Source organism: Lutra lutra, chromosome 11 (genome assembly GCF_902655055.1).
Source record: "Lutra lutra chromosome 11, mLutLut1.2, whole genome shotgun sequence".
NCBI classification, from domain to species: Eukaryota; Metazoa; Chordata; class Mammalia; order Carnivora; family Mustelidae; genus Lutra; species Lutra lutra.
The window spans coordinates 44,584,631-44,612,056 of record NC_062288.1 but is presented as its reverse complement, the minus strand read 5'-3'; the positions used below and the strand labels follow the sequence as shown (position 1 = coordinate 44,612,056).

The window sequence follows — 27,426 nt, the reverse complement described above, 5'->3', positions numbered from 1 at the left end:
TCATCCTGACTTTCTCTCCAGGTTAAAACTGATTCCTGAAGACTGTCCAGAACAGTTGTAATAATAAAAGGAAGTCCTATTTCACTCATCTGTTCACCATACAAACTATGCACTAAAACTTACATGCCCCATGTATTTTTTTTAAGTCTGAATGATGCACAACACTAAACAAAGAATGCTCAAAACTAAAAGGGGAGCTGATTCTAATTTCTTTTTTTTTTTTTTTTGAAAGTTGCGCTGAAACTTTTGAAATGCATTAGGAACCCCTTCTGTTCATATACAACCACACAATATATGGATCACCGGATTTTGAATTTTAAACAGATCTACAATACTTCTCTAAGAAAGAAGGTAAAAATGAGATAGCAAATCTCTCTTAACCTTGTGACTACATTAATAACAAATTCTGCTTTATCACAGCTTGAGAGGCTATGACGGCTACATGGTTGTGTTTTGTGACACACTATAAATTTTAAAAGATTAAGACTAAGAATCATTTTATAGAGGCACTGGGAAAAAGAGTTACAAATCTTTAGAAATTATCTTTTTTATTGAGAAGAAAATCCAAGATTTTGAGATTTTCTTGATAAAATGTTTTAATCCAACTTCCCAAATGCATCCTGTGGAGTTCAATATAAAGATACACATCTTCAACAAGCAGCTGCTTTCTCAATTTAATTTGCGCAGGTTTTTCATGCTCCACTGGTGTATTAAATGCCACTGTACTCTGTAGGAGTTTATCTTTGATAAACCCAACAGCTGGCTGCTTGCTTCATAGTGACCTTCTGAAAATGTTTTAGTACAAGTCATGCAAGTACTACAGATTTAAACTGCCATTTCAGTGTGACTGGCACACAAGTGTATCATTTCCCCAACCACTGATGTGAGGATGTCAACTTGAGTCTTTATTAAAATGCATATCAAACAGCTGAGACAATTTTGTTCCTTTTTAATACCTGTTGTGAATAATTTTTTGTTCATTTGTTTAATTGTACATACTTTAGAACTCTGTAATTAAAACAAATGAAGAAATCAAAAAGGAATAATCTTTGCTACTTTAACATTCATTCTGGAGCTATAAGGACAGATGTTGACTGGGGAAAGGAAAAAGAAAACAAGCACCACATAAAACCACCAAAAAATGAAGAGTCAAAATTGTCATTCTAGCATGGAAACTAGAAATATATCCTTTAAAACATGTATTTTAAAAAAGCAAACTAACTAGATTTATCTAGGACTCACTTAGAATGGGAACTACTTTAATCAATCAAATTCGATTTTGAAATGCTTTGTATCTGTAGTACCTTTACGACATGTAAAATAAATCCACTTCCACTATGTTATTTTCATTTTTCTTTTATTAATTCAGTAATCAATTACTAAGTGACTCTGAGGAACGGAGCACCACAAAGGCAGTTTGAAAGTTATTATTACTTAACATGAACTACTTGTAGCACAGTGTTAGGCATGAAATCTTTAAGGATTAGAGCCTATCTAATACTTCCCATAATCAGGTAAATAGAAGCCACTTGAGACAGGGTAAAATACTCCTCCTAACGAATGGAATAAAAATTGAATGACAAAAAAAAAAAAAAAAAATTGAATGACAGGGCACCTGGGTGGCTCAGTCGTTAAGCATCTGCCTTCAGCTCAGGTCATGATCCCCGGATCCTGGGATTGAGCCCAGCATTGGGCTCCCTGCTTAGTGGGAAGCCTGCTTCTCCCTCTCCTACTCCCCCTGCTTCTCCCTCTCTCACTGTGTCTCTGCCAAATAAATAAATGAAATCTTTTAAAAAAAAAAAAATTAATGACAAAAAGTACTGATGGTTTCCACACATTAAAGCACATCATTCTCTATGTAGAACGGCTCCCATCAGAATCAGAGGGGAAAAAGTCTAATTAGCCTATGTGATACACAGTTTCAATACCTTTTTCATTCTTTTCCATACTGAAGCTAGAATACTAAATGACTTGTCAAATTTTATTTTTTTTTTGCCTTGAATCAAAGTATATCCAGCTTTAACCATATCCTTCAAACTATATCAAGACCTATAATTTCCACCATAGCCTATAGATGAGTGTGTGCCTCAATGCAAATAAAATGTTCAAATACTATAAAAAGAACTTCTGCCAGGCTGTACCATCAAGGGAAGTTATATACAGGTAAGATCCACAAAGTCAATACAAATATTTCTCAGTGAATCTAAATAAAAGGGCCTCTCTTTTCTCCATTCAGAAACAATTTTACAAGTTATTTTGTGGATTATAATAGCATGAAAAGACAGATACTTTACAGTTTTTCAACAGAACTTTCAACTTATGAACAAGCAAAGAGGTAAAACAAATTCTTTTCCCTAAAAGGAAGCTCTGTGTTTTCCAAAGTTGTCTTACTTATTCACCACGATTTATCACCAAAAATTTCAACTGTCAGGACGAAATAGTTATCAGGAGGAATTTATGCAGCTGGTACTCTATGATCACCTTAAGGAAATGGAATACTGGTAATAGGAAAAGCAATAGAAGCAGCATTAGAAATAAGGAGACATTTATAACTACTTATTATGCTCCAGAAACTGTATTGTTCTATAGGAATCACCTCTTTCCTCTCAAAAGTACTAAGAAAATGGAGGTTTTGAAAGGTTAAATCACATGCCTATAATCCCAGTTATTAAAAAAAGACCAGAACTCAAATATATGCAGTCCAACTTAAAAACCTATACTTTTCGTGCTGTACTAAATTCCCTAACTCTGGGCCCAAATCAGTCCAAACATGAAATAATGCTCAGGTCTATGATAGAGACTAAAGATTCATGTCAATACATCAAGTCATTTGTTATGCCTCATATTTTACTTCATCTTTTTGGATGTACAATGAGGAAGAAGAGCTAAGATTTTCAGCCATTTATCCTACACATCAACACACAGGGTTCTCCAAGATTCCATGGTAGATGCTATGCTATCCCAACAACTTGTATGGCAACATTTCTCAGGGGCCTTTCCACCAACAATTGAGGGAAATATAAGAAAAATATTTTTGACTTTACTAATGTAACATGTATCAAATTTTAAAGACTATCTTTATTTTGGGATAAAATGTATCCTAACCTTTTCAATGTTAAAATATAGAAAATAATGCTGAAAATTTACATACATTATTTTATCATTCATGTATATTAAATATTTTTAAAAATACTGAAATAGTTCATCACAAAATAAAAAAATCACAAAATAAAAAAAAAATCACAAAATAAAAAACTTATTTTAGTACTTCTCTTATATGGGAGGGGATGGGGTACGGGATGGGGAGGTCAGGTAGATAATGATCCATAAAATATAAGAGGGCAGAAACTACTCTTAAACTACCCAGATAGTAGTCTCTTGGTCAAAAACATGAAAAATGTCAACATAATTATGATGACAATTGCTCAAATGTAGTAATAAAGATGAGTATGAGTGTAGTAAAAAAAAAAAAAAAGAAAAAAGAAAAAAAAAGAAAAGAAACATAGGTCTTTGTGCCAGTTACCAATTTATTGCCTCTCAGCTCCAAATCCACCTTAAGTACCTGCTATGCAATAACGGACAAAATCCCTTCAGCATTTCTCCTTTACAGTGAGCATGATATGAAGCTGTCTTAGTAGAAGTGGTAGAGAGCACAGGAGGAAAGCACTTCGCAGTAGGGATGATGAAGAGCAACTGCCAGGGTTCTGCCCCAGCCACATACGGCAACTACTGACTCTGCGACCTCACCCTAGCCTGAAGATCACTTTTCTATGGCCCTCTTAACAAGGACCCACATACTGCAGACACCACACTGGTGCCCCAGTTCCCTCTCCAACTTGTGCCTAGACACCCACTTGCCAAGAACTAAAGACCCAGTTCTAACCCAGGCAAACCAGTAAGCATCTCTGCCATCTAAAAGGTTGCAACTAGGGGCGCCTGGGTGGCTCAGTGGGTTAAGCCGCTGCCTTCAGCTCAGGTCGTGATCTCAAGGTCCTGGGATCGAGTCCCACATCGGGCTCTCTGCTCAGCAGGGAGCCTGCTTCCCTCTCTCTCTCTCTCTCTCTCTGCCTGCCTCTCTGTCTACTTGTGATCTCTCTCTGTCAAATAAACAAATAAAAAAAATCTTAAAAAAAAAAATAAAAAAAAAAAAATAAAAGGTTGCAACTAAACCTTCTCCATTACCATCTGAACTCCAGCCTTGGCCAGGGGACTGGGGGGCGGGGGGGGCGGGAGTCTTCCAAGTTTGTCTTTCCCTGGATACTCTCCCTCAGCTTTAGGGTATCCTTTAGAGTTCTTTTATATTGCAGTAACTTTTTTTTTCCCTTTTCTTTATTTATTTAAATTCAATTAGCCAACAGGTAGTACATTATTACTTTTTTTTAATTATTTCTTAATTAACATATAATAGTATTACTTGTTTCAGGGGTACAGGCTGTGATATCACAGTTACTCTTATCATAGCATAATAATTGTGTAAAGTTCCCCTTTAAAACCACTGTAGGGTTCTGTCTTCTGGTATACTTTTGAAATCAGACAGATCTGGGCTCAAATCTGACTGCTTACCTGCTTATGGCCTTGATCAAATTAAGATTACTTATGATCTGAGCCTCAGGTACTACACCTATAAAATGGCAAACTTTAGCACCTCTCATTATCTCATTAACGATGATGGGATTAAATGGGATTAAATTAATGGGATTAATGGGATTAAATGGGACTATGGTTATAAAGGCAAATGCAGGTAACCAATAAAGTCTTTCCTCCCTCTTCCCCTGATCTGTAGCCTACTGTTCTTTTACCCTATGCCAAAAAAAATACAAAGAAACAATCAAGCAAAAGTTTGTAACTGAAAAAAATTAGAATAGTCAGAAGCAGACACATTATAAAGCAGGCATATTAACCCATCAGAATTATGACATCAACCTTCCAGCATCTGTCTCCTTGAAAATTCCATCCTGATTAGGACACAGTTCACAGCTAGGGGAAACACCACATTTACAGGCATCACAAAACCAAGGTTCCGTGGAGTTTTCAGAAGCTGAACTCATAATAGAGTCACTCTCTCCATCAACTCCATAGCAACCTAAAAAAAAAAAGATATGATTAAGTAGGTTACTGTTTAACTCATTTATAAAATTACAAAATAAAAAGGGAATTAGAGAACAAATCTGAAAAATTAATGGTTTATAAGAATGATATTAAAGTCAAAACAGTGAAATAATTTTATAAAAGTATTTTTTCACCTACCATAGTATGTACAATGAAACAAAAATGACCTTTTAAAATAATTTTACATCTATTGGAACAGCATTACGGGAATAGAAAAATGTATAGTTCTTTAAAAGATTACATAAAAATAGGGCGCCTGGGTGGCTCAGTTGGTTGAGCGACTGCCTTTGGCTCAGGTCATGATCCCGGAGTCCTAGGATTGAGTCCCACATCAGGCTCCCAGCTCCATGGGGAGTCTGCTTCTCCCTCTGACCTTCTCCCCTTTCATGCTCTCTCTCACTCTCTCGCTCTCAAATGAATAAATAAAATCTTTAAATAAATAAATAAATAATAAAAGATTACATAAAAATAGAAATTTTCATTAAGGAGAAATGAAATTGCAGCTAGGAACTACTGATTAGTATTTATGGAGCTCCTTTTATAATGGACACTTAAACTTATTTAAGACCATGCTCACACAAAACAAATAGACAATCAAAAAAGTCTCTAACTTTGAAGATGACAGGTAAAACACAAACTCCTATAACCATAAACACAAGTTAAGTATTAGTAAAAGAAAAATACATAAAGAAACCCACACAGACATAAAGGTTATAGAACAATTTGAAGTGTTCAGACTAGAGTTAGACAAACTGAGTTCCATTTACAATTGAGCCAACTTCAAGTTCTAGAAGGTATTTGATCTTTTTAAAACATTTATAAGTCTATCTTCTGTAAAAATTTATCGATAACTGAAATTAATGAAAACAGGAGATTATTCTTTTTCTGTTTAACAATATTCTGAGAGAAGTTAAATTATTTAATTAGAAAATGTGATAAAAATTTTTAAAGATCCTCATTGCAAACAAACAAGATTAGTTAGTTTTACATTTTAGAATAGGTCATGTTACACTTAACTACCTTTCAATTATTAAGAGCAAAATGTTTCCTTATCAATGCAAATATACATATCTACAATTACAAATTATATTTAAAGTTACTATTTGCACTTCCAGATTTAAAATTTTTATAAAATCAAAAATATTTTCCTTGATTTTGAGCTTAAAAAGAGTGTATTAGATATCAAACATGTACGCCAATAGGAAATTCAAGCAAAACATCACTGAACATTTTGGTAAGATCAGGTTCTCATTAAAATTCCTGAAACTCAATTTTTTCAATGAACTCAGTGTTGATGAGGCTCTTAGTGTGTGACAAACCAAACTCACTAGAAAGTGATGTCATATCCATTACCATGAATAATTTTTTTTTCAGTATTAAAATACCAAGAAGAATGTATTGGCACTGACATAGTACTGATAAATATGAAACCCAATAAAGGGCAACTGAAAAGTCCAGAAATCATTTCACCCAGACTATAAAAAACCATGACGAACTCTTGATGACTTACACTATGGACTATAAAAATCACGAGTCCTAAATAGTTTTCTTTTCCCTAAATGATGCTTGACACCAAAACTTCATATTACCTAATTTCTCTTTTTCTAGAAAGGAAAACACCATCCTCATGATAAAAATATCCTGAAGAGAAAAAAAATTAATGCATAAATAGAAATAAACTACAATTCTAGGCCTTCATCACCTTTAGGCATGAGCACTTCTCTAATCTCCCAAGACACATTTATTACTTCTCCAAGATAGGTTGCTTCTACAAATAGCCAAATAAACCAACCACCCCAGGATCTTCTGACCAGGTTTATTCTAAGAGTCTAAGTGCCAAATTCTAAGGGGCATCCAAAGTGACCTCTATAAACTGAAGACATTAAAAACAAACAAAAGGGGTGCCTGAGTGGCTCAGTGGGTTAAAGCCTCTGCCTTTAGCTCAGGTCATGATCCCAGGGTCCTGGGATCAAGCCCCACATCCAGCTCTCTGCTCAGCAGGGAGCCTGCTTCCTCCTCTCTCTCTGCCTGCCTCTCTGCCTACTTGTGATCTCTGTCTGTCAAATAAATAAATAAAATCTTTAAAAAAAAAAATCTTTAAAAGAATAAAAATAAAAATTAAAAATAAAAACAAACAAACAAACCAAAAAACACTGTAAGAAACATATGTAAGCAACAATCATCTCTCAAAAGGCTTTACCACACAAGTAGGTTTATGTGCATCCAGTGTAAGATGTGATTATTTGAACTGTTACACACTAAACAATTGGAGCCTAAACTGGAGAGTGTCTTCTCACAAACACCAAAGATACTCAAATTAAATAAATAAATAAATATATAAATACTGAGTTAAATCACCCAGAAAGAAGAGAACCATATACAACGAGTAAGTAATTTTAAATACCAACATTAATTTACTAGATGTCACTAACAGGTTAATAGTCATGTATAACTATTTAAGTCACACAATGCTACCACTGCCTATAGATTAAAATAGCCTGGTAGGCAGAAAACTAAAAAGTTGGTATGCAACTATGACTTACATAAGCTGCCTCAAGCAGATGCCATAATTGTCATCTTCATGCTATTCAAAGGCTTTCTAACAGTGAACCTTAACGTAATCTGACAATCATACAAAAGCTTGCCAAAGAAAAGATTTCAAAGTAGCTATACTATAGTACACAAGATGAGCAAAGAAATCAAAACTTATTAAATTCTTTAATATCATTAAATTGTAGCTGATAGTCATTATCTTCACTTCTGTTTAGGTACATATTTTTGGATGACAAATCCCAAAATGAAAAGGAAATACAATTTTCTCCTTGGGGGCAGTTATTATTATCACCAATAAAAGAATTTTTCAGTAAACACAATAGTAAGCAAAATATCATATTCAAAGAAAAATCACAAAACAAAACAATACAAATTAATCTGCTATCTCAAAGGTTTATACAATACTACAAGGAAAAAAAATCTATTTTCTTTACAAAATAATGTTCCTTTGAAGTAAATTCTTTCATCTGTATTCACACAAAGTAGGCAATTACCAAAATAACAAAGCCCCTGTGGGGTTATTTTATTCACTTTATTTGCCAAAATCAAGGTAAATCACAGCAGTTTTTTTACAATAAAGCAAAATTTGCATTCTACTTTTTAAAGAATATTCTACACACTGGCAAAAATCTGCATAGAGATTAAACCTAAAAACAACCTGAAGAATGATTTTTTTGAGCAGTTCTCCTAGGAAATCCCTACTTTGTAACCTAGAAGATCAGTATCACGTAAGTTCAAAGAGCAGCCAGCAGGTGCCTAAGTATTTCTTCTTCAGCTTCAATGCCCCTGAAAGATGATTCACAGTGTGTTAGGACCTCTATAGAGTTCTTCACTTGCTGTTTTTCCAATACTTCTCCACCATACCTATTTAGTCTTCTGACCTCTAGACCAAAGTTCTAACATGGTATAACCACTCTGATACCTTTTAATTAATGACTAAACACATTTTAAGATCTTTTTATTTCCTCCATGCAAAACAGAATTTAAAGTTCTATAAAACAATGTTTAGGGGCACCTGGGTGGCTGTGGGTTAAGCCTCTACCTTCGGCTCAGGTCATGATCTCAGGGTCCTGGGATGGAGCCCCACATCAGACTCCCTGCTTGGCAGGGAGCCTGCTTCTCCCTCTCCTTCCCCCAGCTTGTTTTCTCTCTCTCTGTCAAAGAAATAAATAAAATCTTTGAAAAAAAAAAAAAAAAGGAAAGAAAGAAACCAGCAAGACTAGCTTCCTATTGTGCTTTAGAAAATTTCCCTTTCTCTGGATTAATTTTATATAAAAATTCATTTTGGAACTTAAAATGTTCCAAAAAAGAGCTAAAGATCCACTGCTGTAATTTTATTTAAAAGGAAAATTCTATAAGCAATGAAAAATAACACAAAGTTACAAAGTACATGAAAGGGTGGAAAAAATATTTGCAAGAATGGAAAATCTCCGTAACACATATAGCAGTGAAAGGATTAAAGAATTCCAGTAAATCAATGAGAAAAAGACAAGCAAACTTATTAAAAAATGACAAAGGAAATGCAAGGCAAGTAACAACATAAAATGCAAGTGGCCACAAGATACCAAACTTCACTCATAATAACATGAATGCATATTTTAATCAAGTGATAATTTCCAAAAGATTGAAAGAAAATTTACTAATATGCAGTTATCAAGTATTTTGTACATTGTTGGTAAGAATATCAACAAGTACAGTCTTTCTGAAGATCTTTCTGGCAATTCTGTCTCTTTAAAACTTAAAACATACTTATCTTTAGATTCAGCAATTTCACTTCTAAGAATCGATCCCACAGAAATTATTACATGATTATATATGACACATATCTGTTAGTACTATATACAAGTGAAAAACTTAAAAGAAGAAAAATAAAGACATTGCGGTTGAACTATTCTATAGCTAACTATGTAACATTAAAAAGAATAATATATCCCATTTGTACTAACATGAAAAGAATCTCAATATTAACAGATTAACATATGAGTGAAATAAAGCAAGTACAGGAGGGAAAGTCCCATGGTATTTATCGCATTTATTTAGAGACAGAGACAGAGAGCATGAGCATATGCATATGTGATATGTGTTCATGTATGTACAAGGAAGCCTGCACAAAAGGTCCCCTGGGGAAGGGGCTCTCACTGGTCAAATTTGGACAATTTAGGTATCAGAAAGAGTAATCAGGTAATAAATGATAATATCTGAGAGCACAATAACAACTGAAAAGAAAAAAAAGGGAGAAGTTCTCTATAAAACAAATGCTACCTATTAATGTAGAGGAATGACAGAATTAAAAATCCCCATCTTGCAACTACATATATAACTGATTCTGACAGAAACCCTAATACCACTATGCAAAAGGCTATTAGGAAACAGGATATTAACAATGTCTCGAAGTTACTACCTCAGAGATTACTTGTTACTTACCAAAAGAAAAATAAATGGCTTTAAAATGGAGAGTTCTAGGTGACATTATCTTAACTACCACCAAAAATTCAATAAACTGGCATCGTACTTTTTTTTTTAAAGATTTTATTTATTTATTTGACAGAGAGAGATCACAAGTAGGCAGAGAAGCAGGCAGAGAGAGAGAGAGGGAAGCAGGTCCCTGCTGAGCAGAGAGCCCGATGCGGGACTCGATCCCAGGACCCTGAGATCACGACCTGAGCCGAAGGCAGTGGCCTAACCCACTGAGCCACCCAGGCGCCCTGGCATCGTACTTTTTTTGCTGTGGTATAATGAGAGGTAAACATCAACAAAGTACTTTTGCCAAAAAATGTTTAAACTGAGTCTAGTTATGAGGAAAAAAAAAAAGACAAATCTGATTGAGGGAAATTCTACAAGTTATTCCAAAACCTGGCTTACATTCTTCCACACATGGTCATGAATGACACAAAAAAGACAGAAAATTTGTTTTAGGTTCAAGGAGACTAAGACACAAAAAGCAACGCATAATATGTGAATGGATCCTGGATTGGGATCAGGGCAACACCACTGTGAAAACAGAGGTATAGAGGTCACAAGAAGAGTTTGCACAAGGGTGCCTGTGTGGCTCAGTCAGTTAAGTGAACAAGTCTTGATTTTGCCTGAGGTCATGATCGCAGGGTTTTGGGAAGAAGCCCCACCCCGCTCCATGTTGCACTCAGCACCTGCTTGAGAGTCTCTCTCCTCTCCCTCTCCTTCTACCCCTACCCCCATGCATGTGCACTCTCTCTTTCCCTCTCTCAAATAAAATCTTTAAAAAAAAAACAAAGTTTTCATATTACCAGCCATTAATTTTTTTTTAATATGTTTGTGTATCTGTATGCACACAAGAAAGCAAGACAAGTCTAGAAGAATATACACAAAGTTTAAAGTATGTTTATCTCTAGGTGGTATGATCATGGAAGATGTTTTCCTTGGCTCATTTATACTGATACGTTCTACTATGAAAACGTATTCAAGTAATATGATAAAGTTAAATAAAAAGCATCTGTATGGAGGTTAGAGAGTTGCAAAGAGGAACAAATGTGAATATAGACCAAACTGTGAACAGTAATTTCCTGAGCTACAAAGTAAAAAAAAAAAAGAAAGAAAGAAAAAAGCAGAATTCAGATGAAGGCCAGTAATTCATTGTTCTACTTTATGTACTTTCATATTTGCAACTTCTGTCTTTATATGCTACTTATATTTAATAGGAAATATTTTAATAAAAATGATTTTTCAAATACCCTAATAAGACAAGGCAATGGTAAACACTAATTTAACACCTATACATTTAGGTTATATTTGTGGAACATAAGGAATATGAGAAGAGGGAACAGTGTAAGTGAAAGCCCTCTAATACTGGAAAAGCAAGTCATTCAAATTGGCAGGTTATGAAATCTAAAAGAGTCCTGCTGTGAGTGTGAACTTTATTCTAAAAGGACAAAATGATTTTAAATAGGGGAATAATATGAACAGATGTGCATTCCAGAAAAATCAGCCCTGAAGACAGTAGGAGAACCGGAGCAAGAAGAAGCGCATCTGTTTAGAAGCTTACACCCTAGCTCCCATCTGCCTCAAGTCTCAACCTTCTATCAGCTTGAACCATTATTTTTTGTGTTCAGAGTTTCATTTTATCTCTTTTTGCCATGTTCCCAACCACTTCTATAAGAAATAAAAAAGTCTAAACTTTTAAAAATTTTATTGTGAGTCTTACCTGCCTTATACCAGAAAGTATACTTTATTCTTCATTGCCCTGGCTCCTTGCCATGACCTGTACCTGTAGCTCCCTTAAGCTCTAAGATGACAGCCACCTACCCATTCCTTTTCCCTCTCAAATTTTACTTCCTTCTAAACACAATGACTCTCAAAGAATAACCTTCCCCACCTCCCTGCAAGAAAATCCCAACATACCTTTTAAAACTGTAGATACTAGAGCCCCACCCAGACCTACTGAATCAGAATCTCTAGGAGTAGTACCCAAGAATCTGTTTTAAACAAGCACCTCAGGGGGTTCTTGGGTGGCGAGTCAGTTAAGCAACTGACTTGATTTCAGCTCAGGTCATGATCTGAGGGTCTTGAGATCAAGCCCAGCACTAGGCTCCCCACTCACCAAGGAGTCTGCCTAAGATTCTCTCTCTCCCGTCCCTCTGTCCCCCACCTCACACATGCACACACACGTGTGCTCGCTCTCTCTCTCTCAAATAAATAAATCTTAAAAAAAAAAATCAAGTATCCCAGGTAATTCTTTTCCACTATAAAATCTGAGACCACTGGAAGAAACATCAGACAATTAAAGAAATGACCTCTATTCTAAAAACCATTAATATTTATTTTGTATACCACCCAAATATCAGCCACAATCATGGCAGAAACAGAAACATTCAGGAGATTTAGACTCTGACTACATAAAAAACACAGGAATTTGCTAACAAGATATTCACAGATTCCAATCCTTACATAGGTACAGTGGCTTCAATCATTCAAGACTATACCTCTAAACAACTTATCTCTAATTCACATAGTTGGCAACAAAATGAGCTAAAGAAAACATCTCCCATGATCATACCACCTAGAGATAAACATACTTTAAACTTTGGTGTGTATTCTTTCAGACTTGTCTTGCTTTCTCATGTACATACAAATATACACCAAAGGATTTGCTACTGATTATTTACCACAGAATAAAAAACCCACAAATTCATCAAGGTTTTACTTCACATTCTCTATAAAAAAATAAATTAAGATTATACTCATACAAAATATCTCTAAATTGTCTTACACCCAGGGATGCCTGGGTGGCTCAGTGGATTAAAGCATCTGCCTTCGGCTCAGGTCATGATCCCAGGATCCTGGAATAGAGCCCCACCTCAGGCTCTCTGCTCAGCAGGGAGCCTGCTTCCTCCTCTCTCTCTGCCTGCCTCTCTGCCTACTTGTGATCTCTGTCTGTCAAATAAATAATCTTTTAAAAAATTGTCTTACACCCATTTCTTTTTTTTTTTTTTTTCAAAAGATTTTATTTATTTGACAGAGAGAAACATAGCGAGAGAGGGAACACAGAAGGGAGAGTGGGAGAGGGAGAAGCAGATTCCCGAGGAGCAGGGAGCTTGATGTGGGGCTCGATCCTACGACCCTGGGATCATGACCTGAGTTGAAGGCAGACACTTAACAACTGACCCACCCAGGCGCCCATGTCTTATACCCATTTCTAAAAAAAAAACAAAGTTTATGATTCTGTGCTGAAAAAAATTTTTTTAAAGATTTTACTTATTTATTTGATAGAAAGAGAGAGGAAAATCACAAGTAGGTAGAGAGGCAGGCAGAGAGAGAGAGGGGGAAGCAGACTCCCTGCTGAGCAGAGAGCCCAATGCGGGGCTTGATTCCAGGACCCTGAGATCATGACCCAAGCCGAAGGCAGAGGCTTTAACCCACTGAACCACCCAGGTGCCCCTGAAAATATTTTTTAGGAGAGTTATATTTTGTTTCCACAAATACAAAGTAATCTCTGCTTCAATGAGCTCATTTAATTTTTTTGTTTCAATTCAATTAGTCATCATTAGTTTCAGATGAAAAGTTCAATAATTCATCAGTTACATATAACACCCAATGCTCATCACATCACATGCCATCACCCAGGGAACCTGGGTGGCTCAGTGGGTTAATTAAGCAGGCAGAGAGGCAAGCAGAGAGGCTTCCCTGTCTCTGCCTGCCTGCCTGCCACTCTTCCTACTTGTGATCTCTATCAAATAAATAAATAAATCATAAAATAAATAAATAAATAAATGCCCATCACCCAATTACCCCATCTCCCTATCTACCTCCCTTCCAGCAACCCTCAGTTTGTTTCCTAGAGTTAAGAGTCTCTCATGGTTTGTCTCCCTCTCTGATTACTTTCAATTTAGTTTTCCCTCCCTTCCCCTATGATCCTCTTCACTGCTTATATTCCACATGAGTGAAACCATGTAACTGTCTTTCTCTGACTAGCTTACCGGTTTATTTCACTCAGCATAATATCCTCCAGTTGCTCAATAAGCTTATTTTAATGAACAGTAAAATAACACTGAAAAGTAAAGACATAAAAGGAGCCTTGAAAAAGTGATTTCTAAATGCAAAGAAAAGGTTGCATTAACAAACCACAAATGAATTTAATAGTATAAAATGTAGTACAAATCATAAACACCTTAAAATTTCTCAGAACTAAAAACCAGTAAGCTAAATACAATGTATTCAGAAATATATATTTTAGTGCAAGGATTAGCAGCCTATTGTTTGCATATCAAAATGTTAGCTAGGATGCAACAGAAAGTTACTCAAATGAAAGTGCTGAACAGTACCAGTAGAAAAGGAGGAGAAGAGACGAAAGCAGAGAAGGAGTGTGTTTATTTTGCAGAATGGACAGTTCCAGCCAAGGAGACACCCAACTAGGTGTTTCCCTGATAGGAGTGTCTTGTCAGGTGTGTCTCACCTGACAGCTTCTTAGGAGAGCCAGTCTGAGCTGGGTTGGAGCTGAGGACCTGTACAAAAGCCCCCTGAATTATAAAGTTATCCTTAGCTCATTATAATACTAAAATCTCCTACGGGTAGAGCTTTCTGCCCTTTTTTGAACATATGATGTATCCATGAGCATCCTGACATATTAAGCATACATAACTGAACCAGAAGTGCCTATATGAGTTCCCTGACCCCGCCCCCAATACACTGAATAAAAGTTTCCTGTACTAACCCCATGGGAAATAGTACTATAAGAGCTATCTCCCTTTCCCTTACTTGTAACAAGAAAAAATTCTTTGTTTTCAAACCTTCCTTGGGTTGTGCTCAGTTTGATATACCAATGAATGCCTTGAAATCAGTTACAAAAACGGAACATGTACCAGCAGGGGGCAGACCTATTCAACTCCAGCAGAAGCCCTCAGGAAAAACTACTGCTGCCAGCACTTCAAGAGAAGTTTGAAATCCAAAACGTATAAAAATAAAATCTCCCCGTTTTTAAATATTAGGAACCAATTCAGTTCCTTAAAACCACTGTGTTGGCCTTCAAAAACATAGCTATGGTCAAAGGGATGACCTATGAAGTAGAGATAGTGCTTTCAGCATGATAAGTCAACATTAATAGTCCTGGTCATGTCTGCAACACACATCAGCAATGACATTTATGGATATAAGCAATAGTAACATATTTGTGATCAACAGTGGTGATGAATACAACAAACACATCAGCAGCACAGCAGCTGCTTTTCATGCACCTTCTGCACCTGCTCTGAGGAATCTGAACCATGCCTAGAGAAAATAAAACAAAACAAAACAAAAAAACAAAAAAAAAAACCCACCCCAAACATATACACAACCATGTTGACTCGTCTGTTTAATTCATTATCACTAATCACAAGTGGTCCTTTATAGCTGTCAGTAAAACATATATGTTTTATATATATACACACACACACACACACACATGCACACAGTGTTATGCCAATAATTCCCTAATCCACTTCATTCTCCCAAATAACTATTTTATACCAACCTCTGTTCCCAAATCTCCCAACATCTATCTCTCCCATCTCCACTCTACTAATGACTTTCCTTCCCATTTCACCAAGAAAACAAGAAGCATTAAAAATAAGTTGCACATGCTCTGACCACTACATCTAACAACCTACCTACGTCTGTATCCATATATCCTTTCCCCTCTGCTTACTATGGCTACTCATATTTACGCAATCTCTTCACCTGATGCTGGATCCCATCCCCTCTAGCCTTGTATTCAAAGTCCTAGCTCCAGCAACTGCTTCCTTTTCTCTCCTTACATCAATTGTCCACTCTCTTTCCACTGGTCACCCCCCATGTTAGTACTATACTAACACGCTATTTAATCTCTGTATCTGTGATAGGCAGCCTCTAAGATGGCCCCCAATGATCAGTGCTCCTTGTATTAATCATCTTAGAATGTGCCCTCCTACATTTAAGTAGGATTGTTCTGTGTGAAGAATATGCAGAAATTATAGTATATATTTCCAAATTAGGCTGTAAAAGACACTAGCTCTCTCATATGACTGCTTCTAATCCTTTCTCTCTCTGATCACTCATTCTGAAGCCAGCTGTCCTGTCACAAGAATACCCAGGCCCACATGGTGAGGAACTCAGATCTCTAGCCAAGAGCCACCAAATAACAGAAGCCTATCTGTAACTACATAAGCAAGCTGGGAAGTAGATCCTCCAGCTCCAGTTAAGTCTTGCAATGACTATAGTTCAGGCCAACAGCTATGACTGGAACTTCATGGGAGACCCTAAGACAGAATCACCCAATTAACAGTTCCAGCAGATGCTTGACCATTAGAAACCATGTGAAGTAAAAATGTTTGTTGTTTTAAACTGATACATTGTGGGATAGTTTGTTATACAGTAAAAGATAACTAAAAGCATCTAAAATAAGAAGAAATAAACCCTTCCTCAACTCCACATCCCTGTAGCTAAGGTCCCATCTTGCTGCTTCCGTTTATATAAAAATTCATTGTAGGGATTGCATTTAGTCACTATCTTCACTTTCCTTCTTCTATTCCCACCTGAACTCTCTTGAAATAAGAAATGACATTCATGTTACTAAGTTCAATGGTAAACTCTCAATTATAATGGTGTTTTGTTCTGCTTGAGAATATTCATTTTGCTACAGAAAAACAAAATGAGACAGATGAAATGTACATGTACAGATAAAAAGCAGGTATATATTAAACATGGACAGAAAAAAGACAGAAAGACCAAGAAACATTTAACATTCTTGAAGCACCTAGTTACTACATATACAGAAGACACAGAAGAATAAGAATATACTAAATGTACATGAGACATGAAGAACACAATATTCATGAGGTCTCAGTATGGCCACCCATCAGTTATACCTATTCTGGCTCCATGAGCCCACAGCCCAAGAAACATAAAACCCATAACTATTCTGTAGGTTAACTGGAGACCTAAAGCATACTTGTCTCTGGATCTGTCCAAGAGTGTGTGTGTTTGGCCCAGGGTAGTGCCCATGTGGGCTCTGGTCCTCAGAACCATACTACCAGCTGCAAAGGCTGAAAAGGCAGAGAGAGGTAGGACATACAATACAAACTCTGTGTACCCCAGGATTCAGGTGATCCTTCCACCAATTTGTACTCTATCATAAGCATGTTAACTAATTTCGTATTTTTCCCTTTGCTTTTTTCCATGTATTTTATTTTACACTTATTTAATAAGCCATGTAATTAAAGCATCTTGTCCATGAACCTTTTTCCCTATAACTTTTGGGATGGCTTGCCTGGTAGTGTACTTGGGAGTCTACCACTGCATTAGGATAAGTGGCCACATGACATAGGTCTTTATCTGACTCAAGAAACAAAATTTGATATGGGGCGCCTGGGTGGCTCAGTGGGTTAAGCCGCTGCCTTCGGCTCAGGTCATGATCTCAGGGTCCTGGGATCGAGCCCTGCATCGGGTTCTCTGCTCGGCAGGGAGCCTACTTCCTCCTCTCTCTCTCTGCCTGCCTCTCTGCCTGCTTGTGATCTCTCTCCGTCAAAAAAAAAAAAAAAAAAAAAAGAAACAAAATTTGACAGTTACTCACTTTCTCTGTTTGAAACATTTTCCTTACTTAGCCTCTGGGTCATTACTCCTGGTTCTCCTCCTGTCCCACTGGCAATGCGATTCCCATCTCCTCTGAAGTGCTAGAACCACTTTACTACTCCCTAGATAGCATATCCAATTTCACAGCTTTATATAACATCTACAGGCGATGAGTCCCAAATTTTTATCTCTAGTTCCAACATTTTACCTAATTTTACCTATTTTACCTATCTCAAAACGTTTTCCTCACTTGCATCATTGCAATGGTCTCTGAAATGATTTCCCTGATTCCCAACTTAGACCCACTTCAGTCTACTTCCAACCCAGCAATCAGAGTGATCCTTCCCAAACATAAATCTGATCATATTAATCCGCTGCCCAAAACTCATAGGTCTTACCATATCCATCAGAATCAAATCAAAAATCTACGACCTGCAAGGCCTACCTGGTTCGCTCTCATCTTTACCCCCACCACTCACCAGCTTGCTCACTTAATTCCTGCCATGACATAAACACTCCAACTGTGTTCCAACTTCAAGATCTTTACACTTCCTACTCCTTCTTCCTAGGGTGCTCTTTCCCCAAAGAGTTGCATGACTCGCTTCCTAACATCCTTCAGGTCACTGCTCAATATCACCTTATTAGAGGGGATTTTCCTCTTCACCTTGCATAAATACAAACTTCCACCTGTCCACTCCTCCCTGCAAATCCATAGCATTTCCAATACTCTTTGTCCTGCCTTATTTTTCTTCATAGTTCAGACTATCATCAGATATGTATGTATGTATATATATGTAAACATACATATATATAATCATGTATTGTTTTATTTTTTTCATTGCCTGTCTTACTAGATATTAACCTCCATGAGGTCAGCAATTTCTATATTGTTTATTTTACTTTATTTTACTTTACTTGTCTAAAATCTACAGAATGCCTAGCATATAGAAGGTACTCAACAAATATTACTGAAAAGACTAAGTGAATGAGTAACAATAATAGGAGACATTTCCATTGTGAGCCTTAGCAGCAAGGAATGGCAGCTTTATATGAAGGCAAGAAGGTACTGGCTAAAGAAGCATAGGCTCTGCAAGTCCCATAAGCCCAGCAGACTCCAAGAACTATTGAGAGAAGGGCTGTAATACCAAAAGAGCAGGTAAGGACAAGGCCATAGAAAAACTCTTCTGTGGTAATCACAGCCCTGCAGGAAAAAATTAACTGACAGAAAGAAATAATTTTACCACAGAGAAACCTGGAAGATACCCTCTCAACCAAGTGATGAAAATAACATCACCAATGATGGGAAAAGTAAGTACTATATGCTTCTTAATACGATAAACTGAAAACACAACATAACTTCTATGGCATTTTTGCCAAAAACATGTCACCTGAGGGGCGCCTGGGTGGCTCAGTGGGTTAAAGCCTCTACCTTCGGCTCAGGTCATGATCCTGAGGTCCTGGGATTGAGCCCGGTGGCAGGTTCTCTGCTCAGCAGGGAGCCTGCTTCCCTTCCTCTCTTTCTCTCTCTCTGCCTGCCTCTCTGCCTACTTGTGATCTCTGTCAAATAAATAAATAAAATCTTTAAAAAAAAAAAAAAAAGCACATGTCACCTGAATCTAACCATGAGAAAGAAAAAAAAAAGATAAAATTAGTATTAAGGACATTCTGTAAATGAACTGGCCTGTATTCTTCAAAAATGCCAATGGCATGAAACACAAGGTCTCAAGAAATGTTCCAGATTAAAGGTAACCAAATAAGACATAATGACTGAATGTAATGCATAATCCTGGATTTTACTTTGCTAGAATAGACATTACAGGGATGATTGGCAAAATTGAACATAGTCAGTAGGTTAGATAGAATTCAATCAATGCTTAGTTCCTGACTTTGATAATTATATGGTTATGTAAGAAAAAGCCCTTGTTAATACACACTCAGGTATTTAGTAGTAGAGGGAGATGCTATGTCTACAGTTTATTCTCATAGAGTTGAAAACAAAATTGTTGTATCAGAGGACATAAAACAGCAAAATGTTACCATATGGGAAATCTGAGTGAAGAGTATATGGAAATTCTTTATAATACTCTTAAAGGTTTTCTGTAAGTCAGAAATTATGTCAAAATGAAAAAAAAAAATTAAGTGAAAAAACAAGCAAAAGAAATAACAAAAAAGACTCAAAAATAACTGGAAAAATATTTTCCATATATTATAGTAGCTATTTCAGATTTTAAAAGATAATCTCTCTACACAAGTGTAAAATTAAAAATTATAACCGTGAAACAAAAACTGTATATCACTAGATTCAGAATGTGATTTTTTAAATAACATATTCTACCACACTAACATACTACATTTTTTCCTATATCTAAATTTCATTTAAAAATGAGAAACAAATGCCAGGAAGAAAATTATCATAACACTGACCTTCAAAGAAATACTGTGATTTCCATGTAATAGTATTTCTATTTCAGTTATTTAAAAACACATGTTAAATTAACATAATCTGAAAAATAATACCCATGTTACTTTGAGGATTCAATATGTCCTACTTCAATTGAAAAACTGTGAAGTACTACAGAAAAACCTTAGAACAGTACAAATACAAAAGAGTTGATTTTACTTATTTTAATGCAGTGTCAATTAGCTGTTTCAAAAAGGAGATAAAACAAAGCAAAATTACCTTCATGGACTGTAATGCCACAATTGTCACACTGAATTATTTCATCAGCATCCTCGCTATTATCTCCAAGACAAACACAGCAAATCAGAATGTGGTCCATTTTTTGAGAACTCCAGTTTTGGCTCTTCTCAAGAATCAGCGAGTCCTAATATTAAAACATATCAGAAAATCACATGATTAAAAGATAATTTTAATAACTATAATTCTCAGTTATTTTATGCATTTCTAAAATTATGCTGCATTCTCCATTGTTTAAGTAATTTAGTTTGAAATTTAATAATTCCAAAACATTTGAAAAGACCATCTGTTTATCAAATGGCCCTCTAAGCACCCTATAATTTTTTATTTTCCCTGCAAGTCCCATATTCTCCTCTTTAAAAAATGAAAGAGCAAGCTTGCGACTAACAACTCTTCACCTGCTTTACCATTCTGGATTATAGTAAGACATGGTTCCTACACTTTGGAAGCTTATAAGCCTGCCTTAAGGGAGACAAGACACACACATATCAAACAGGAAAAAATCAATCCAAGATAACATATAAGCAAATATGTATGGGATGGTATATTTACATACTGGCGTAATTACAGACTCTCTACTCCTTAACTGCTGAGGAATTCAGAAGTTTTAGAGTCATCAAACTACCGGATGATCAATTCAAGAGAGCCTAGATAGGCATATCTGTATATACAGGCACAGAAAACCATCTAAAAAAGGATCCAGGTTATCTAGTTGATAAAGCGTGAAGTATTCTATTAAGTTTGTGTCAAGAAATAACTAGTAAGGGTGCCTGGGTGACTCAGTAGGTTGAGTGTCTGCCTTCAGCTCAGGCCATGATTCCAGGGAGAGCCTCTTTCTCCCTCTGCCTCTCTCTCTCATGAATAAATAAAATCTTAAAAAAAAAAAACTTAGTATAAACTGATAATAAGATACTAATAATATAAAAGGAGAAACGAAGATATAAAGATAAAATTTCAAGAAGGAAAAGAGGTTTGCATTGTTTAATTTAAACTGCATTACAGATTTAAACTTTAAATGGTTAACAATGATTCTTATATTATCAGATTGGACATTATACAAGATAGCAGTTGAGTCTATATTTTCATTTGAGAACCTAACCACTTTTTCTTATATTTTTGTATTCTTTTAAACAGACTAGTAGCTCTAGGTAACATTTAGAGTCATCATTTCATAGCAATCTATAAATGACATCTGAATGACCCCTGAACATCCCATCAATAACATTTTTTTCAATTCTGTGCTATACACCTAAACTTGCAGCTGATCTATAAAACAAATCAGAAAAAATGCAAATCAGAAAAAAAAGCAAAGTCAAATAGGAGACAGCGTCCATGCTCTAGAGAATCCTAATACTGTAAAATTGTATATTTCGGGTTTGTTTTGTTTTGTTTTTGTTTTTTTGTTCCTCTTTGTTATAAAACCATAGTGTTTGGGGCTTTGGACATGAGTACCAAAAAAGGTAAAAAGTTCCTAAGAAGAAAACTCATGTTTTATAGTACTTTGGTACATTGAGCAAAACAAAAATCTACCCAAATGTTCACCCCATTGGCTATGCTTCAAATTTAAGAGCATTTGACTTAAAGTCTAATGTTTTGCATTTCATTCTCAGTTCTCATTTAATAACTACTGAACCTCAAAGCTACAGTTTTCTCATCTGTAAAATGGGATGGCAAAAGTAATACCTACCTGCTGACATTGTTGTGAAGATTAAGATAATTGTATGGTAAAAATGTTCCTGAGATATACTAGGTACTCAGTAATTATGTTCATTTCCATTCCCCTTTCCTAATTCTTGTAGGTGGTTCAAGAAGAGGAATATGAGCTGACCATTTATTATATTGAGGAATCTTCCTTGGAATCCCTCCAAAAGTTGTAACCCTCAATGAGTACTGCTATTTTAAATATCTTCCCATGGCAAGTCCAAAAAGACTTTTTTCCCAAAATACCACATCTAGGTTAAAAATCACAAACTAGAAAATGATCTAGCCAACAACCTGAGTTTGATGATTGACAGGCTACTCGTGTAAAGTTCTGCCAATGGGTTCTGCCAATGCTTTTCTGGTGGAATTACAACTAATGAGCATTTGAAAAAAGGTTTATCCATGTGGGGAACAAGTAACTTTCTCTGGATCAGAAAAACAAGCATTAATAGGTAGCTGTAATTCCATTATTTTCCTGTTCTTCCATTTTCTTCAGAAAAAAATGTCTAGATTGTATATCTATACCAATTTCACTCTCCACATACTATCATTTAGAGGAAGAGAAAACAAAATCAACTGGTATTTCTGGGAGACCCATCATTTGAGATTCTTACCAGAAATGTAATGCAGAGAGAGAGAGAAATCGAGGGAACTGGAGCCCTACCAAATGACTGACAGATAATGCTTCTAGTGGGAAAATCTTGGTAACACACTCTCTTTTTACCAAAGTTTTTACCAAAAAATACATTATTTGAAAATTCGGTTTTCATATTAAAATAGATATTGGGAAAGTAGGTTCTGGATGGCACAAGAGTATCACTTACGAAAGAACTTTGATATTATATCATAATTTAATGGAATCTATGGCAATTAGAGGAATAAATGGGGCGCTATAGTTGTAAGTCAATGACGACTTTCAGTGAACTTATTCATTTTTTTTCCCTTGGGATTTAAAATTTACACCTAAAATGATAATATTGTCTAATGCACTCCATGGGTTTAGTGCTCATTTATTTATGTATTCTACAAAGATGATTATAAATACTACATACAACAGGATAAACTCTAAGTTTTATGTATGTCTAATTAAAGGGAACTCCTGAACACTTCATGCAAAACTAGAATTAAAAGAATCCTTATTGCTCTGAATATGAGAAAAAATTAGTACACCAAAGAGTTTGAGCAACAGGTCTTCCTCTAAGTTTTGTTTTTTTTTTCTTCCTCTAAGTTTTTCAAGAAAAAGTTAAATTCTCAAGAATCGGAAGTAATTTTTGCACAGTATTTTGAACTGTCTTTTAATATATTAAAGCAGTTGTTTTAAGGGCACCTGGGTGGCTTAAGCTGGTTAAGCATCTGCCTTCGGCTCAGGTCAATGATGCCAGGATCCTGGGATCAAGTCTCACAACGGGGATCCTACTTGGCAGGAAGTCTGCTTCTCCCTCTACCCCTCCCTGCTGCTTGTGCGCGCTCCCTCTCTCTCTCTCCAATAAATAAATAAAATCTTTAAAAAAAAAACAAAAAACAGTGCAGTTCTGGGGTGCCTAGATGGCTCAGTCAGTTAAGTATCTGCCTTCAGCTCAAGTCAATGATGCCAGGGTCCTGGGATCAAGTCCCACATCAGGGTCTCTGCTTGGCAGGAAGTCTGCTTCTCCCTCTACCCCTCCCCGCTGCCTGTGCTCGCTCGCTCTCTCTCTCCAACAAATAAATAAAATCTTAGAAAAAAAAATGCAGTTCTGGGATGCCTGGGTGGCTTAGTCAGTTAAGCGTCTGCCCTTGTCTCAGGTCATGATCCCAGAGTCCTGGGATCTAGCCCTGCATCAGGCTTCCTGGTCAGCAGGGAGTTTGCTTCTCTTTCTCTCTCTCTCTTTCCCTCTACCCCTCCCCACTGTTCATTCTGTCTCTCTCTAGTAAATAAACAAAATCTTAAAAAAAAAAAAAGTTGTTTTATTTTGAAATGTGTAAAAAGCAACTGATATTTAATAAGTCAGAAACCACAAACAGAAGTAGCTATTTATAAATTTTGGCAAAAATTTAAATTACCAAAAATTGGATGACAATTGCCATTTCTTCACATCCATTTAACATCTTACAATCCATTTAACGCAAGGGAGTCTTTTATGAAAAGAAACCAAAAAACTTCCACCTGAAAATTTCTATTGATATAATCTTCTGTCAAATATTAATCCTCAATCAAAGCTCTAGTTTCAAAGTCCTGAAAATGCAAACCATTCTCTGAAAATGCTACACCACCCAATCCCCAAGAGATTCACTTCAGAAAACCAAAAAGCAATATAACATCAATTAATCTCAAAAGCATCAAGATAAAAGTTTGAAAATGGCATGTAGCCATACTCCAAGGTGATTGTTCAGACCTCACTAAATTCAAAAAATGTCATAATTCTATAGGCCAAGGGAAGTCCCCATATGTAGAAAATGTAGGTTTATCAAATGTTCAATTATAGAACAGTAGTTCTCAAGGTGTGGTCTGTGGGACTCTGCTTCATAAGGTCCACAAGTTAAGGCTATTTTCATAATAATAGTGAGGTTGTTTTTGCCTTTTTCACTCTCATAGGTATATGATGTAGTCTTCCAGAACTAGACAACAGGGAATAGGGTCATCAATCTGACCACTTGTGTGCTTCTGTATGTTTTAATTTTTGAAATTCCTGAGTTTTAATTTGAAAGTAACAAAAGCTATAACCTACATAAATACAATTAGGGTTCTCAGTAATTTTTTTTTTAAGAGTGTAAAGTATCCCGAGAAAAAAAAGTTTAAAAACTACTGCTCTACAGTATTTTCAAGGCCTATGGCATAGGCATGTTAAGTCCACTAAGAATCAATAAAAGGCCCCCCACTCAAAAAAAAAAAAAAAAAAATCAAATTCCCTAAAAAACTCTAAAATTATTGAGGTTTCTGGAAATCACTTACAAAATGTCCAACATCATTTCTCTACAAGAGCACCTGACGTAACAGCCAAGAAAATCTGCTGTTTATAAACTAAATATAATTCAATTAAGTATTTCTAAAACCACACTTTCAGCTAGTTCTACTACAAAGCAGTATTCGAAAACATAAAGTAGAGAAAAATAAAATTTCAAATATAATCAAATATATTTGTATTAACTAATAGATAATTGATACCTTGATGCCAAAATATCATTACCTAAGATAACCAGAAAGATTAAGATACAAACAATGGCCATAAGGAAACAAGAATTACCTTTAGTCATCTTTACAAAATCAAGAGCATACAAAGAGGAAATTTAGAAATGTAAGATAAAATAATAATCTTGATTAGTTTTTATTAAAATTTGTGTGATAAATAGAAGAACCATCAAAAATTACTAGTGTTGGGGAAAAACAGTTACCAAGATTTCAGGTAGACTATTATTGAGTTAAATTAACTTCTATCAGTTCTCTGTATTTCGGCATAGGGTAAAACAAAAGGAAAAGTAACAGAAATTAACACAACAGAAATTAGTTTAGCTACTATAAGAATAAAGTTCTTGACAACTTCATCAAGGCACATTTCCAATAAATGCTCTGCAATCACATTCCTTTAGGACTTAATCTAAATATATGAAGTCCCATTATTTAGTAAAGTCTCTCCTGGTAGGAAAAAAAAAAAAAAACCTAGACAGCACATGTGGTCTTCTAATGCATCATAAAGGACAGTCTACAACCTCCTAAGCGACGTTACATATTACAGATTATTAATAAATGGATAAGGTATACATTTTACCTGTCAGATTTCTAACCATCTGCAGGTATTCCCCACACCATCACATAAAATCTAACTCTGACTTTATCATTAGCCAGCCTACTTTTGTGAATGTCAGGCTAATAAAAATAAAGAAAGTAAAGCTACTAAAGGTAAACTTATTCAGTAAATATAGACTATTAAATACTATAAAGTGAACTGGATACAAGCCTACATCAAACATGAACAACTGAATTTTCCATATTTCTAGTTTCCTAAATTGGCACTGGGAATATGGAACTGTTTGTGCTACAGCATTATAAATACTATATTATATTATATTCCAAGTGACAATTTCCCATTACTTAAAGATAAGAATTAGGATAGATAGCACTGGAAGCAGACAACATTCTTCATATGAAAGCGGATAACCTAGAAGTTGACCAATGTTTATAATTAAAATATAACGTGTTTCATCACTACTGACATATACGCCCCTCATAGCCTGTTACTTATTATTTTGGCAAGAAAAAAATCACCCAGTTTTAAATGAAACTTACTTAAAATAGGTAATCACTGGTATGTAAAACTTGTAAAGTAGAAAAAATGTAAAAGAATAAAGAATAGAAGGAAAATCTTTCTACCAGTTTAACCTTTTTCAATGATATGAGAAAACAAAAAATAAGTGCTTGCTAAAGAACTGAATTTTTGTGACAACAAATACACTAACAGAAATGACAAATTTAATTATTATAGTTCCACATGTTGATGTAACAGGTACATCTACATGTAAGACGACAACTCAATCTTGCTTTTGAAGAAAAACATACACATAAACACACAGACAAAGAGACACAAATGTGTTTGACTGAAGAATCTTGAATGTTGCATCTTGGGCCCAAAGGATAAACCTAACTTTCGGTAGTAGAACTTCAAGTGGAAGAACTGAATCATTACTGTAGTTTTAAGACAGAAATGTTTGTTTTATGATACGAGTGTTTGGTTTTTCTTTTTCATTTCTTTGTAGAGAGAACTTATTCACTAAATATATGTAAACATTTTTATTTACTCCCATACATCTAAAGCAAAGACTTGGTAACTATTCAGATGATGAGTGCTATGACTGGTAAAGGAATTAACTTTAAAATGAATCACTAAAAGTCTGAGGCAATCATTAAGCTGTTTGTTGTCCTGCTCTAAAATATTCTAGAAGTCTAAATTTTCATGTGGATAGGGCATAGCTAAGTTGAAATAAAGGTGACCTTTGTTTTCATACTCCAGTCAGCACCATTCAGCAGTCCTATGAAGAATGGAGTGAGAGGACAGGAAAGGGAAAGAAAAACTACCATATCCCTAGTTTATGGATATAAAAATATTTCTCTAACTATAAAGAATGTGAGCTCCTTGAGGCCGGTGATTGTGAGCTCCTTGAGGACGGTGACAAACAGCAGATACTCAATAAAGGCTGGTTGACCAAATGAATATATGTTACAGTTAGGGTGCTCATTCACTCCCACAGCTGTCTATCAATAGGATTTCAAGGAAGCTACTTAATATAACGAGTAGAATGGTTTAGAGAAGAATTCCCTTTTCCCCAGACAGACAGAG

The 27,426-nt window shown here is 35.6% G+C and overlaps 1 protein-coding gene across 7 annotated transcripts in view; it reads right to left on the bottom strand.

The window, feature by feature from the left end:
- PHF14 (PHD finger protein 14) overlaps positions 1 to 27,426 on the bottom strand; it is a 236,083-nt gene that overhangs the window by 198,043 nt on the left and 10,614 nt on the right. For all 7 annotated transcript variants that reach the window (XM_047694282.1, XM_047694283.1, XM_047694284.1 and 4 more), the window contains exons 4-5: positions 20,399 to 20,543; positions 4,924 to 5,083 (exon numbers count right to left, since the gene is read on the bottom strand). In XM_047694282.1, the coding sequence (XP_047550238.1) occupies positions 4,924 to 5,083; positions 20,399 to 20,543 (305 nt within the window). The remainder of the gene's footprint in view (positions 1 to 4,923; positions 5,084 to 20,398; positions 20,544 to 27,426) is intronic.